At 45.9% G+C, this 15,606-nt stretch overlaps 1 protein-coding gene across 1 annotated transcript in view; it reads right to left on the minus strand.

Annotated features, from left to right (window-relative positions):
• Positions 1-15,606, minus strand: part of LOC147426892 (uncharacterized) — an 81,212-nt gene that overhangs the window by 53,458 nt on the left and 12,148 nt on the right. The window contains exons 4-5 of the mRNA XM_086498405.1: positions 1,327-1,405; positions 1,138-1,215 (exon numbers count right to left, since the gene is read on the minus strand). Of these exons, the coding sequence (XP_086354531.1) occupies positions 1,138-1,215; positions 1,327-1,405 (157 nt within the window). The remainder of the gene's footprint in view (positions 1-1,137; positions 1,216-1,326; positions 1,406-15,606) is intronic.

A 15,606-nucleotide genomic window follows, 5' to 3' on the forward strand; every position in this document is an offset into this window, starting at 1 on the left:
TTGCCCAGCCCACAGAGTCCGTCCAGTGTGAACAAGACCAGACCAATTGTACTAACTGTGTGTCCTGTGAAAGTGACACTGTAGCTTGCTACACCTTGTTCAACTCAAGTTCTCAGTTAAATTAAAATCCCAATGAAACCAAAAACTCAAGGGGTTGGGAGTAAACCAAAAATTTGGTGGCTACCTTTATCTACACCCTAGTTTAAGGGGGGAGAGAGACTCTCTAGTACCACCAAGTTTTGGGAAAACCAAAAACCCTTGGTTGTGGAGTAAACCTGAAACCCATGGTTTCTAAGTATATCAAAACTCATGCTTCAGAGAAAGTTAAACTAGTACGCCATGAGTCATGATCCAAATGGAAGGGGAGGATTATTGGTGGGGATGGGCTTCATCTCATGCCCTAGTTCTTTTACACAATGAACCTTCTCTCAGGCATCGTGGATGCATGAAGTGTATGCCACAGGGAGGATGACCCATAGCACATGGAAAGTAAGACATAAATCAAGGATTCCCTTTGTCCTCTTGCTCCAGCAAGTCCTCAAATCTCTCTAGAAGAAGACTTTATCTCAAAAAGGAGAATTCCAAGATGCACTGAGATTGTCAACTTCGGAAAGAACCCAGATTATGAGGCAACTCTCAACAGACCCTTGGGATGAAACTTGCACATTTAATGGCCACTAAAAAGCCCTTATCAAAATAATCTGGACACTTCCAGTTCGAAACCCTAAACTATGGTTCGGCGAACAAATGCATAAGCGTTTAAAATTGCAGTTGCCCCCTGTAGTTTCCTTCTATAGCCAGAACATACTTTTAGCTGTTCAAATACGGCCCCTATTTTTCAGCTTTTTTATGCTAGACCGTAGTTACTCCACACTCAATTTGAATATTACAGCATAGCTACCTGGCCAACCAGTCACTAGTTCTTTATAAGTCTCTATACAACAAAGCAGGTTCATGATAAGTTAATTGAACCCTTCTCTACTAACCCATACACATAAAGCCTGCCTCTTTGGTGACCAACTCCAATGACTATTCACAAGAATCAAAGGCAAATAGGTAAAACAATGTATGTCAAGAAGTAATTGTCCATGGTTAACATTAATTCAAGAATTTATAAAAGATGAGAAGAAATCTAACCAACTCAGCTGCTCTTTTAGCTCGTTCTTCCTTCTCAGTTTCTTCTTTTTTGTAAGCCAATGCAGCTTGCTCTTCTGCCTATGCATGAACAACATGCAACAGTTTTTTTGTGAATGCATAGCTTATGTTTATACATAGAAGCTTTTGCAACTGTCTCAAAATTAAAATTTAAGATTTCAAGAGATTTGCCTCTCGCTTTCGCCTGTAGGCATCTGATCTATCCAGAAAACAATTTCCTTCATTTGCTAAGCTGTCGTCCTTAAGGTATCTGTGTCATTGAATTCGTTGGAGTGGTATGTGAAGAGTAGATTGTGCCATTCATGTTCTCTTTAAACAAACTCTCGTTATCATGATCAACATAACATAGACATAAGGAGAGAATTGTTGAACAATTTCAAATAGGGGACAGAATACAACGATAAATCAAGAAACAATGTCTGTTTGAAATATAACAGCTGGCAGCATTTCAGCCTGGAAAATCTCCTTAAGGAAAACTGCCATCAACAAAGAAAAAGCACTTCTATCTCTGCTTCTCGCACATAACGAATCTGTTTCCTGCATTTTGAAAGCATGGATCGATGCTATCACATTTGAAAAGCTATGGCTTAAGTAGCTCGCCTCTATTCCTTGCTTACGCCTTAATTATACCTTTTGTTAACTGACTCCAATAATCTGCCATCCTTGTGCCATCAATGGAAGGGGGTGTGATCCAGGTCTTTTCTATAACCTATCTGATTACTTCCGCTCTAAGTCCCCATTTCAGCTTTGATTGTAGTTTAAGTGTACTCCAAGGGGTAGTCTATCAATTTGCAACATCCCAAGCATTCATCTGATGAGCATATGCACCAATGTTGGTCACCTTCAACCGGTAGCACTTCAGCTTTGGCCTCCCATAGATTCACACACATACTCTTTCCAAGAAAATTGAGTTCTATAAAAAAATCAAGTATTATACATAAGTCCCTTTTATAGTCCGTATTATATAATGCCGTATTTGACTACCCTCCCGTGCTTGACTGCTATGTGTGCGTGGCTCATGGAGCTATATTGTGCATACTGCCTCCCCAATGCACCAAGTGTTGCATACGCTCGTGCAAGCCGAGCCTCTAATCATTATGGTCCTTGTAAACAGAAATTTGGTCCTTTAATTGTATCTCCCAGATATGGATATTATCTGACAGACTCCACAAGCTCCACACCAAACGTGAACTGATACGTTGATCTTGTCATCCAAGCAGCTGAGGTGTGGAAACACTTTAGTCTTTTGAATATTCTCTTTGAGATTTCTATCTGTGCAAAAGGCTTGTACTGCATTCAAATGGAATAAATACAATGTCATCCAATATTCAGATATTGGTATCAACACTATCTATTGGTACATAGTTATCTAGCGCTTGCTCCATTTTGATACATTCTGAGTCCTCTTAACAGTACCTCACATACCTCCAAGGGCATGCACTCTACTGGTCATCTTTCACGTGATGTGTAAATACTAAATACTCCATCTAATCTTCATAGGAACCTCATCAATCTTATACTGGGAGCAATATCAAATGCTTCACATAGATCCATTAAGCTACAACAAATCCTCTTTTTTTGTACTTGGCCCTTCTCATTGATTGGCCTCAAATGTAAAAATATGATGTAGATTAGTGTACCCCTGTCTAAACCCAGCCATGACCCATTGGTCTCTTGAAATGCATCTTTGCCTAGCTGCTCAAAGCTAGGTCTACAATAGATCCATATCTTGACCAATAAATGGCTAACCTTAATGATCATGTAGTTGTTGGAAATCAATAGGTCTCCACTTTTAAACAATGGCACAATTGTTATGTCTAACAAGCTAGGGAGAATCCCTCACGTATTACCCTATTTCATATCAAAGCTAACGTTGGTGCTGTTAGAGTTTGTCATCTCCTTGGTTTGCCTATCTTGAATCTTCTAGGAATGAGGGTTTCTTTGTGGCTATGCCATGCCTTTTGAGGTCGTCCTGTCTTGTATAGGGCCAGTGTGACATAAAAACGCGTTTCATGCAGATGAAACCCCCAAACCTATGAAACGTTTTGTCGAAACGCATGAAACGGACAGGCATTTTTTATGAAGCGTTTAAAATTGGGGCTTTTTTTCCCAGAAACTTTGTTCAATAGTAGTACTTCAGTAAATGAATCAATGATGCATCAGTTATGATTCATGAAACTAGTGGCTGTGTTTAACTTTCATCAATATTGAACATCTCTTTGATCGTGCTCGCTTGAAGTCGCTTCTAAGCAGTGAGCACGTCTCTCTCTCTCTCTCTCTCTCTCTCTCTCTCTCTCTCTCTCTCTCTCTCTCTCTCTCTCTCTCTCTCTCTCTGACATTAAAGTCTAGAGTCATGTGTGCTACTTTGTATACATATTTATCATATTTTATTAATATATAAAATAATGTCGTTTATGAAACCTGTTTCATGTTTTTGACGCTATGAAACGAAACGTTTCAAAACATCGAAACCCCGAAACAACCGAAACCACGAAACGTTTCATGTCACACTGTATAGGGCCTACACCCAAATTTTTGTTTGGTAGGGACGCCCTATTTTATGGTCTGCCACTCTTCATCATCCACCTTTCTATGTAGGCCGCTACAGTGCTCAGTTCACCATGAGAGCCTCAAGTACAAAATGAAACTTGATCCCATGTGAAATACCAAATGCAGGAGTAACTCCGTAGCGGCAAGACTAAGAAAGCATACATCCAAGCCATATCAAAAATTGTATATTCTCTTACAGACCAAGCATTCTCATGACAATCACTGCAAATTCACGAGCAACTACCACATATTTGTATACATGTTCACCATAGCTCACCCTAAAAGACGAGCTAAGAACATTTTATAAAAAAATAACACCATCAATCCCATATCCTTTGTGAGGACGTCAATGCCGCATCCACCTCGCTCATCAATAGGGGCACACTCCTCTTGCGCTCGCCGAATGACTCTTGATGAGAGTTGGAGCCCTCAGTTGAAAAGCAGGCGGACGTGTCTATAGCACATTTCTTCTATCAGGACCACATAGCATTTTGAGGGGCACGGTAAGTCCTCACTTTCCACTTCAGTAGTAGTAACTAATCATATGCAATTGCCAATGCTCCTTTATGCTCTAAATGAATGTTAGAAATTTGAAATTTGCTTGTTTTTTGACTAGGTCTCCATACTTTCAGGCTATGGGCAAGTTGATTGTGGAGTATGGTCTCTCCTATGTTCCACCCCTCTTCAAAGACCATTCGCATGTCTCTCCTTGAGTAAGGAGAAGGCAAGCATGGAGATAGCCGCCAACCACATGAAGTAGTAATGGACCAACAATGGTGTTAACCTCGTCACTGATGGGTAGAGTGACACTCGAAAGCGCTCTATCCATGGAGTTGTTGCCTACTTACGAGGGGAGACATAACTTTGTCGAGTCCCATCATGCTTTTGGGACTGGGAAGAGTGCCAACGTGCTTGGCGCCGAGTGGGCAACAATAATAGAGACTGGGGGTAGAACATGTTTTTTTGTTTCCGAGGAAAAGATCCTTCTATTAGTTAATGAAACTGCCCATAGGGCTACAACCTCCTCTACAAGAGAGGACTACAACAATCATGATGGGGAGACTCTCCCAATGAAAAAACAACATATGTACAATGAGGCTAGATCAGGGGATGGGAGGAGGGAAGAGCCACACAGGTGGACGGTAGTGCCATCTGAGCACACCCTGGTCCATGGTGAAAAATGGCCCCGGACGCCAAAGTCAAAGGAAAGCCTCTCTGCACTCCTGCATGCGGTCGGAACTGCCCTGGAGTCTCTCGAACTGTCCTCTGAGCGTATGAACTAGCTCAAGCCAAAGATCCCGAACAGTCTCTGTTGGTGGTACAGGCCGCACCTCGAAGATGCGGAAGCAACGGGCCCGCCAAATGAACCAGAGTGTCAGGCCACTGCAGACCTCTCTCTCACTGCACCACTCTTGTGGAGTAAGCTCTGTGGCAAGCTGGAGTGTAGGTTGCCCCCCCTGCATCACTATCATCCTGCTGGTGGATGATAGCTCAAACTGAAGTGTTGGGCCCGTGAGAGTGGACCAAGCAACGGGGCAGAACATGTTATTGTTGTATGCGGATGGAGAACCAAAAAATAGGGTGACAAAAACGATCCTCCATGCAGCTTATCCTCACTTCACCGTACGCTTTTGCATGGCCATTGCCTCAACATGCTTATCAAAGACGGAGTTCCTTGCCATGGGTTGCACCCATCATTGAGAATGCCAACATGATAGTGACCTTTGTCCTCGATTCATTAGCAGATGGTTTTGAACGTGCGGGGTGTCAAACATCGGGGAAGATCAGTGCGTATACGGCTATCTTTTACTCAGTATTTCTTCTGCTCAGTCTAGCTTTCGCTTCTCGACACTGCTCTATGCTCTATGTACAACCTTTGCAGTACCTATATCCACCCCCTCACATTCACTCGCCCCTACCCACCTCCTTCCACCCCTCGCCCTCACCCTACCTAGGCCTCGCCCCCTACCTACCCCCTACCTACCCCTCGCCCTCACCTTACCTAGGCCTCGCCCCCTACCTACCCCCTACCTAGGCCTCGCCCTCGCCCTCCCCCTACCTAGACCTCGCCGCATACCTACCCGCTACCTACCCCTCACCCTCACCCTACCTAGGCCTCGCCCCCTACCTACCCCTCGCCCTCTCCCTACCTAGGCCTCGCCCTCGCCTCCCCCTACCTAGACCTCGTCCCCTACCTACCCTCGCCCTCACCCTGCCTAGGCCTCACCCCCTACCTAGGCCTCGCCCCCCTACCTACCCCTCGCCCTCCCCCTACCAAGGCCTCGTCCCCTACCTACTACCTACCCATCCCTCGGCTTTCACGCATTCACATGGTTTCCTTGTGGCTTTCAAGCATTCACCTGGTTGCCATCCCGTTGCTGTTAATGCTTTTCGTTCTGCCATCACGATGGAGCTTAACCTTATTTGCGGTGTTACTCCACCTTATGGTCATCCCTCTTTTCGAGAAGAGTGTTGTGCAGAAAGTGTTGCAAGGTTCATTTGCAAGCATGGACTAGGTCATTTTCCTCTCACTATGGTTATGGAAGATAAAGATGTGCTGGATCCAAACCGAGCATATATCTTTTCTGTGGAGCCTCATTCTATTTAGCCAATTGGGATTCTTGGACTATGCAATCATATTGGGTTCTACCTACTCAAAGGCTTAAGGCGTTTGCAAGCAGTCAATGTTTTTTACTCCACTTTTTGAGGCATGTAAGGTCATGGTTGGGCCTAGCACCTGCTTCACGAAAGATGTATGGGTGCAGTACCTAGTGGTTTTCTTTCACATTTTTTCAGTATTCCTGTCACCGAGACGGTGAGCGGTCTTGTGGTAGGCAACTTGTAGCAGGCTACAGTGTCAGTTTCACAGGACACAGTTAGTACAGTTGGTCTGGTCTAGTTCACACTGGACGGACTCTCTGGGCTGGTTGTGACACGTGGCAAGGATACGGACCTACCCCCTACCTAGGCCTCGCCCTCGCCCTCCCCCTACCTAGACCTCGCCGCATACCTACCCGCTACCTACCCCTCACCCTCACCCTACCTAGGCCTCGCCCCCTACCTACCCCTCGCCCTCTCCCTACCTAGGCCTCGCCCTCGCCTCCCCCTACCTAGACCTCGTCCCCTACCTACCCCTCGCCCTCACCCTGCCTAGGCCTCACCCCCTACCTAGGCCTCGCCCCCCTACCTACCCCTCGCCCTCCCCCTACCAAGGCCTCGTCCCCTACCTACTACCTACCCATCCCTCGGCTTTCACGCATTCACATGGTTTCCTTGTGGCTTTCAAGCATTCACCTGGTTGCCATCCCGTTGCTGTTAATGCTTTTCGTTCTGCCATCACGATGGAGCTTAACCTTATTTGCGGTGTTACTCCACCTTATGGTCATCCCTCTTTTCGAGAAGAGTGTTGTGCAGAAAGTGTTGCAAGGTTCATTTGCAAGCATGGACTAGGTCATTTTCCTCTCACTATGGTTATGGAAGATAAAGATGTGCTGGATCCAAACCGAGCATATATCTTTTCTGTGGAGCCTCATTCTATTTAGCCAATTGGGATTCTTGGACTATGCAATCATATTGGGTTCTACCTACTCAAAGGCTTAAGGCGTTTGCAAGCAGTCAATGTTTTTTACTCCACTTTTTGAGGCATGTAAGGTCATGGTTGGGCCTAGCACCTGCTTCACGAAAGATGTATGGGTGCAGTACCTAGTGGTTTTCTTTCACATTTTTTCAGTATTCCTGTCACCGAGACGGTGAGCAGTCTTGTGGTAGGCAACTTGTAGCAGGCTACAGTGTCAGTTTCACAGGACACAGTTAGTACAGTTGGTCTGGTCTAGTTCACACTGGACGGACTCTCTGGGCTGGTTGTGACACGTGGCAAGGATACGGACGGTGGTCTAGTGGACATCGTGGCCAGGTCACCACCCTCAGTTTGGAGAGAGACGTAGATGGCTGACATTTATGAGCCGTTGGTGGCTCTTTATGGTGGGACATATGAGTAGTAGCTGTTGGGTCATGTTTATCATCTTCTAGGTCTATGGTCCAGCGTCGTCGTTAGGAGTAGCGAGTCTATACACACAGCACGTCTTCACCATTACTGCACATCTAAGCCTCGACACCCCATTGTACCTGTGAGTCCTGGGCCGGAGCTGAGTGTGCTGCCACGCCAGAGTCTGTATCAGTTCTTTGAGATAGTCGAGTCATTTGTTGTGGTCTGCTGCTATTGTGTCTCTGTCTCTGTGAGCTCAGTTGTTGTCTATTGTTCCTTTGTTTTCAGCCTGTTTTGAGTGAGATTGTCACGCACATTGCACTAAGGAGCACCCACTGTAGAGAGCACGACACATTATTTGCGCTACAATGCAGAAGGTAGCAATGCATTACTTAAGAATATCACCATTCCTAAGTTTCACGGAGAAGAGCGTGATCGCAACAAGGATGCGATCAATACGTTCTTACACAAATGGAGTGATATTCATAGATTGAGACACACCCCGGATATAAAGACGGTTGTGAAAACAAGTCTATCTCTTTAAGGCAAGGCCTATAAGTGGTGGATGACATTTCCAATAGATGCTCGTCCACCGTCTTGGGCTGCGTTTCAAGCTTCTTTCTCCAAAGAGTTTTTAGACTCCAATGAAGAAGATAAGAATTGGTTAGCATGGGATGCATGCTGCATGTCTGGACTCTCTCTCACACATTACCTTTCGAAATATTGAGAAATCATATTAAAACTAGAAGGTCTAGATGAATTCCAAACGATACGGGGTTTTAATAAGGGTCTTGGCAAAGACTATCGTCTTCATGTCAAGACCCAACATCCAAAAACTTTGGAAGAAGCCATCAATCATGCCCAAAGATATGATGATGACCAAGAGAGGAAAGGAAACGTTCCCTAGTCTAAGAATACTTTTGCTAAGAGCAATGTGGCTAAGAGCCAATGGCGAGGTAGATCTCCCACACGTTCCAAGAGGAATAAGAGACAATCTACCTCTCCACGCCCACAAGAGGCTAAGAAGCTTAAGCAATCACGAGATACTTCACGTGGGTCTCTCAGCACTGCTGGATTTTGAGCATGCAAAGAAACACAATTTGTGTTTTAGATGTCTTTCCGACCAACATAACAAGAAAGATTGTCCTCTTTTACAAGGCAAAGAAAGGGATATGCACACAATGCTACGTCTCACATTAGATTCATCTCCTAAATATTGTGCTGTAGAGGTTCTTCATATGGAAGAAAAGCACAAGTGTTGTGTGCTTGCTTCAATGTGGCAGCCCACCTTTGGCCCCCATGATTTGATTCGCATGCATGGCACTATTAACGGACAACGTGTTCGTATTTTAGTGGATGATGGTGCAGCTCATAACTTCTTGAACTATAAGCTCGTCAAGAAATTGAAGCTTACACGGACTCCTTGCTCTCACAAGTATGTGTGGGAGCAGATGTCTGGGAATGATAAAGAAGTATGGGACACGGTAGTTCAAGGGGTTGAGCTTATTGTTCAAGATCATACGATGACCCTTGACTTCCAAGTTATGAACATGGACCGTGCTGATGTAGTTTTAGGACGGGAGTGGCTGCATGGTTTAGGAAACACATTGCACACTAGTTATGAACACAACTCCTTATCCTTTATGACCAATGGTAAACATGTGCTTTTGCTTGGTGAGAAAAATATACCATCTGCACCTCTTATATGTCCAGCCGAGCTTTCTATTTTGCAGAAAGCAGATTTAATAGATGAAGTCTTTTTGTGTTACTGCTTGTCTCCAAGTCTTTTGAATTCTCAAGAGCAAAGTACGGTGAATTCTAGTAATGGTATGCAAAGTGCAATGAATTCTACTGATAAACAAAGTGTTAACAAATCTAACGAGCAAAGTGCTCTCAATTTTAATTCTATAGAGCAACGTGCAACTGTTGTAAAACAAACATTACATGAATTATAAGATTCTCCATCCCAGCATAACTCTAGTTTACTTTCTCCTTTTGCACGGCAAAAGCTAACTCACTTACTCACGGAGTATAGTGATGTGTTCTCAAGTGTTTACCACCGGGTTTACCCCCTACACGTGATGTGCAGCATGGCATAGATGTCTTGCCAGGCACTAAACCGGTGAGTAAACCACCTTATCGTATGAGTGCTAAAGAAGCCAAGGAGGTGTTAGGTGCAGCGGAATGAATGTTGTATTTTCTCAAGATTAGTGATCTTTATTGCTCAAGGTTCCTTTTAGTTCTTAGGGAAAGAGAGAGCCTTCCGTCTTGTAGAGTGATGTGATCACGAACAAAGTGAAGTGGACAATGTGCGTGCAAGTGAATGAGACTGAGAGAAGGAGAGAGAAGAGATACGACACCGAGAGGTTGTAAAACCCTCCTCCGAAGGCCCCACTCTCGTCGGCGAGAGTGGTCTACTTTGATTGTACAAAGGTGTACAATGCGTATGCAATGAACTGATGCAATGGGACTATGCCGATGACGACGACGGTGATGACGACGGCGACTTGATGGCTGAAATCTGAGTTCTTCTATTCGCTGAATTTTGGGACTGTTTTGGTGGCTGAAAATGACCCATTCCATATAAAGTAAAGGAAAAAATTCTTGTCTTCTCTAAAGACTATGTATGCAATGTCGATGAACATAGAGACGGAGTGACAACCCGTTCATCAAACACATGCAAACAATGAAATCGAATCTTTTCTGTTTGATCAAAATCAATCAACTGTGGCAAATCACAATGGAAACGCCCATGATTGGTGCTCATACTATCATGTGATCTTTCGGAAACTGTGTCATGCCAAGGAAGAGACATGGAATGCGACTTCCTGACATACAAACTTTTCAGCTTTTCATGTCTTTCTTGGTCCAACTCCTCCATAGGAGTTAGTGCAATCTTTGTCGTAGATGGGGAAGCGTCGGAAAAACCTCCTGGTGGGGAAAATTCTTCTTCGCCTCTCTCATGCTCATCACCTCCAAGCGAAGTATCCATTCCGCTTCGAGTGATGATCATTCTGAAGTCGTGGGTTCTTGTGGGTTCTTGGGGGTCTTGGGTTCTTAAGTTCACGAGGAACTTGGGTTCTTGAGGGTCTTGGGTTATGAAGTTCACGAGGAACTTGGGTTCTTGAGGGTCTTGAGGTTCTTGAGGTCCTTGATTCGTGAGAATCTTGGATTCTTGAGGTTCTTGAGTCTTGAGTTCTTGAGGGTCTTGAGGTTTTCTTTCGCTTGCAAATCGCGTTGGAGAAGGATCTTCTCTTCACCCGAGTTCTACCCTTTTCTACGGGCGCACCCCTTGGCGGCCTTGCGCTCACACCAAGGTTTCTTTTTCCCACCTCACGTCGATTGGCCGGCCGCTAAGTGCACAGTCCGCTCTCAATGAGTGAAAAGAGACACAAGGGGAGGCTGGACAAGCCCTTCTTTCTTGGGATTCCTATCACTCTTCAACAAAACACGATTAGGAATTGCCACGCCCAAGTAAACTTAGGTTCGTGCGATCGCAACAAGCAAAAAAATCCTTGTGGTTCTTTCCTTGAGTAATGCAGAACACTTTCAAAGCTCTGATACCAATGTTAGGTGCAGCGGAATGAATGTTGTATTTTCTCAAGATTATTGATCTTTATTGCTCAAGGTTCCTTTTAGTTCTTAGGGAAAGAGAGAGCCTTCCGTCTTGTAGAGTGCTGTGATCACGAACAAAGTGAATGAACAATGTGCGTGCAAGTGAATGAGACTGAGAGAAGGAGAGAGAAGAGATACGACACCGAGAGGTTGTAAAACCCTCCTCCGAAGGCCCCACTCTCGTCGGCGAGAGTGGTCTACTTTGATTGCACAAAGGTGTACAATGCGTATGCAATGGACTGATGCAATGGGACTATGCCGATGACGACGACGGTGATGACGACGGCGACTTGATGGCTGAAATCTGAGTTCGGGACTGAATTTCGGGACTGTTTTGGTGGCTGAAAATGACTGTTTTTGGCTGCGTTTTCTTGGGCTAAAGACGGGGAGTCTTCTGCAACCAATCTGGGATGTATCTGCTACCTTGCTAAAGGCTGAAAATGTTGTGTATCTGCGGCAGGTTGGGGCTGAAAGTCAAAACGCTGCAGCAAGGCAAAAACGCCAGCAAATACGCTAGCTTGGCTGAAATTGCTGATGTCAAAACGCTGATTCTGCTGATGCTTTGCAATCCCAAAAACGTTGGGCTTTGGGGGCTGCCTGAAGGGGGAACAAACGCTAGAAAGGGTTGGACTTGATGGCGATGGCTGATGCTGAGAAAACGCTGAGGATGGGAACTTGCCCGGCGAGGATGGGGATCCAAAACGCTGGGGGTACTGCTGAGAAGTTGGCTGTTGAGCAGGAAGCTCCTGCTGCCTCTTCTAGTAGAAAGTGCTAACTTGGGTTTGCTTATATACTAACTTAGCAAAATTGCCCTACCTACTTTTGTTGGAAAGTCACTTAAAAATAATAAGTGAAAATCCCAATAAATAGGAAAATAGGTTAAATGCACTGGAAAATTCCCCTAACTGATGCTAATGGATTCTGATGGGAATTCCGATGATCATGCTGTGTGCAACCGGAGGATATGCATCTATGCTAAGTGACTGGGCATGCACGGTCTACGAATAGACTCACAAAAGTGCCAGATCACTGCTAATCTAAACTGACTGAACTGACTGAACCCTGTTGTGGTGTAGCTTGTCCACGGACACATAGGGTTGGGATGTGTCACGTGAGAAGAGGTTGAGAGTGTAGCAGGCTACAGTGTCACATTCACAGGACACACAGTTAGTACAGTTGGTCTGGTCTGGTTCACACTGGACTAGACTCTCTAGGCTGGGCAGTGACACGTGGCAGGGACACGGACGGTGGTCTAGTGGACATCGTGGCCAGGTCACCACCCTCGGTTTGCAGAGAGACGTAGATGGCTGACATTTATGAGCCGTTGGTGGCTCTTTATGGTGGCACATATGAGTAGTAGCCATTGGGTCATGTTTATCATCTTTACGTAGTCGTCTTAAGTGAGTCTAGACACAGAGCACATCTTCACCATCCTTGCACATATGAGCCTCGACACCCCATTGTACCTGAGAGTCCTCGGTTGGAGCTGTGTGTGCTGCCACGCCAGAGTCTGTATCAGTTCTTTGAGATAGTCGAGTCATTTGTTGTGGTCTACTGTCGCTGTTGTGTCTCTGTGAGCTCAGTTGTTGTCTATTGTTTCTTGTTTTCAATTTGTTTTGAGTGAGATTGTCACGCACATTGCACTGAGGAGCACCCACTGTAAAGAGCACGACATACTATCTGCGCTACAGGTGCTCTCATTTTGGCGATCACAGTGGGACCTCAAATGAAGTCTCACTCTTTGTTGAGATACAAATTGTAAAGCTAGTTGGTTGTTACCTAGCTTTGCCCACTTGCTTGCATTGTGCAGATAGTCTGCTGGTCTGCTCCTCTCTCGCCCTGGTCCAACCAGTCCTTGTCCTCGTCCCGGGTCCTGGTCTAGTCCCTGCTAGTCCTGGTCCAATCCTCCTGGCCCTGGTCGAGTCCTCCTCGGCCTGGTCCAGCTAGGTGGTCTAGTCACTGGTCCTGGACCACGTGGTCTAGTCACTATCCTCACTTGTCCTGGTCTAGACCTGTGTTGTTCAGCCCACAGTTAAGGGTCTTCTTGCCCAAATCTTGGTTGGATTGGTGGTCATTGCATGACACATACAAGGCGGTCAGTCGAGCGTCAAAGCGCACTACTGAGCCCTCTGAAGTACTATAACAGAAGACGACCTTTGGTACCTAGTAGAAGTCCATTAACCTCATCACCCATACCTCCACATACGACATCCCCCATTCCTTCGTCGGGTTCCATATCGTCCAGATCACCTTCTCTAGTAAGGCTCTCTCCAGTTCTGCTACACCAGGGTATTGAGCAACAGGCTCAGCAAGGAGCCATGGAGGCGTTGGGTAGTGTGTTGGCCAAGGTAAACATCAAGTTCCCCACCTTCAAAGGACTCTCTTCAGAAGATGCTGACGACCATGCAAGGAGGTTCGTATCTCTCTGTAAGGGTCGTGGTCTTAACAGAGAAGATGCTTATTTGGTACTTTTTCCATCCACCTTGGACGGCTTAGCAGACAAATGGTACAGCCAGTTTGCAGAGAACCATTTTGCAACTTGGGCAGCCTTAAGACAACAGTTCTGTGCAGCTTTCATGCCAGGTGACTACCAGGAGAAGGTGTTGGATGAGTTGGCCAACATGGTGCTCCAGCCAGAGGAGACTTTTGCAGAGCTTATGACTAAAACCAAGTCTCTGGTTGCCAAGCTTCCCCAACAACCCGATGAATTTATGGTTAAGAAGTGGGTGGAGAAGGCGTTTCCAAAAACTTCTCAGCAAAAACTCCGAGAGAGTCTCCGACCCGACTCCACTCTGGAGGAGTTCATCGCAGCTGCTACTAGGATAGAGAGGGCTAGGAAGCTGTTCACCAACTCTCCTCTGGTAGAGACCCCCTCAGTGTCTTTAGAAAGTCCTTATGATCCTTTAACTTCTTTACGCAGGGAACTGGAAGCCCTAAAGTTACAGCGAGCTCTTCAAGAGGAGAGGTCCTTCTCTCTTAGACAGGAGAAGCCTCCACATCACGAGGCATTGGAACAGATCAAGCGCGAGCTATAAGAGCTCAAGTGTCAGCAGGAGACTAAAGCTACGGTTTGGTACATGTATCTCATGCCGCTCTCCAGGACATCCTCCACAGGAATGACCCCTTCGGGTTTACTGCCACTTCTGTGAAAAGTCTGGACATGAGGACAAGGACTGTTACTACCTCAAGGGATTGCGACAAATACAACAGAATCTTGGTCCTACTCTTCAACAAGGGCAAGCACCTGCATCCAACATGTGGCCATCCACACCATATGCCACCTTTGCTGACAGCCCCTCCTATGCAAGGTATGCAAAGTACTTTTCCGTCTCAGAGCTTTTATCATACCCATGCTCCCTCATCACCTCAAAACTTCTATGCCTCCACCTCCAACTCCATGCACCACGAGCAAGGACCACCTCGCCCTTCGACTCGCCCATTGAATCGGCACATTTTGTGCTACAGATGCGGAGAATATGGGCATTACCAAAGCAAATGCCTCCTGCCAAAAAGGTCTCCTCCCTGCCGTCATTGCCCTAAAACGAAGGATCACTACAGTAAAGATTGCCCTAAACTTTGGGCATCCACGGCTGTGAACCCAAGTCACAGCGAAAATGAGTTTACCTTTCCCAAGCTCAATTTGATAGCAGTGAGTCCCACTCCTCAACCACCACCTTCCGCCCATGTTACCACTCGAGAAGTTGCAGTTGTTAGAGGAGCCAACGGGTGTCCTCACCCGGGCCCAGAGAACCGCTCTCGGTCTTACTATTCCAGCTAGTCCGACTCCCCCACACATTCTCACACCAGTAAATACCCTGCCTTCAGCTGTTAACAAGTCATCTCCCAGTGCCATGAAAGAATCCAAATCTTTGCTCTCCGATATTGATGAAGCTTTCTTGGAAGCAGTTTCCGATCTACAGAAGATCAAGGTACCAAAGAAACCACTGGTAGAACAGGAAAAGTTTACAGCAGAGACAGTCTTGAAGAACACCTTCCAACAAGTGTCCCTATATGACATGCTGCGTCTAGATGCGAGTTTTAGAAGTGACACCCTCACTGTTATTCAGTCACTTTATCCCGGAGCCAGTCCTAGTGGCGGGCACCTCCCAGTGCGACCATCAGAGTCCTATATGATATCCAATCCCGCTGCTCCCCTCACTGATTATAGAAGCCCTCGCCTGACAGTGTCCGTTTTGGGTCGGCAATTCTCAGGACTGATAGTGGATGGTGGATCTGGCATCAACCTGATGCCCGTCGCCCTGATCCCTTTACAGTTACATTGGCTGACCAGCGGACAGTCT

Source organism: Adiantum capillus-veneris, chromosome 24 (assembly GCF_014529385.1).
Source record: "Adiantum capillus-veneris isolate H3 chromosome 24, ASM1452938v2, whole genome shotgun sequence".
Classification (NCBI taxonomy): domain Eukaryota; kingdom Viridiplantae; phylum Streptophyta; class Polypodiopsida; order Polypodiales; family Pteridaceae; genus Adiantum; species Adiantum capillus-veneris.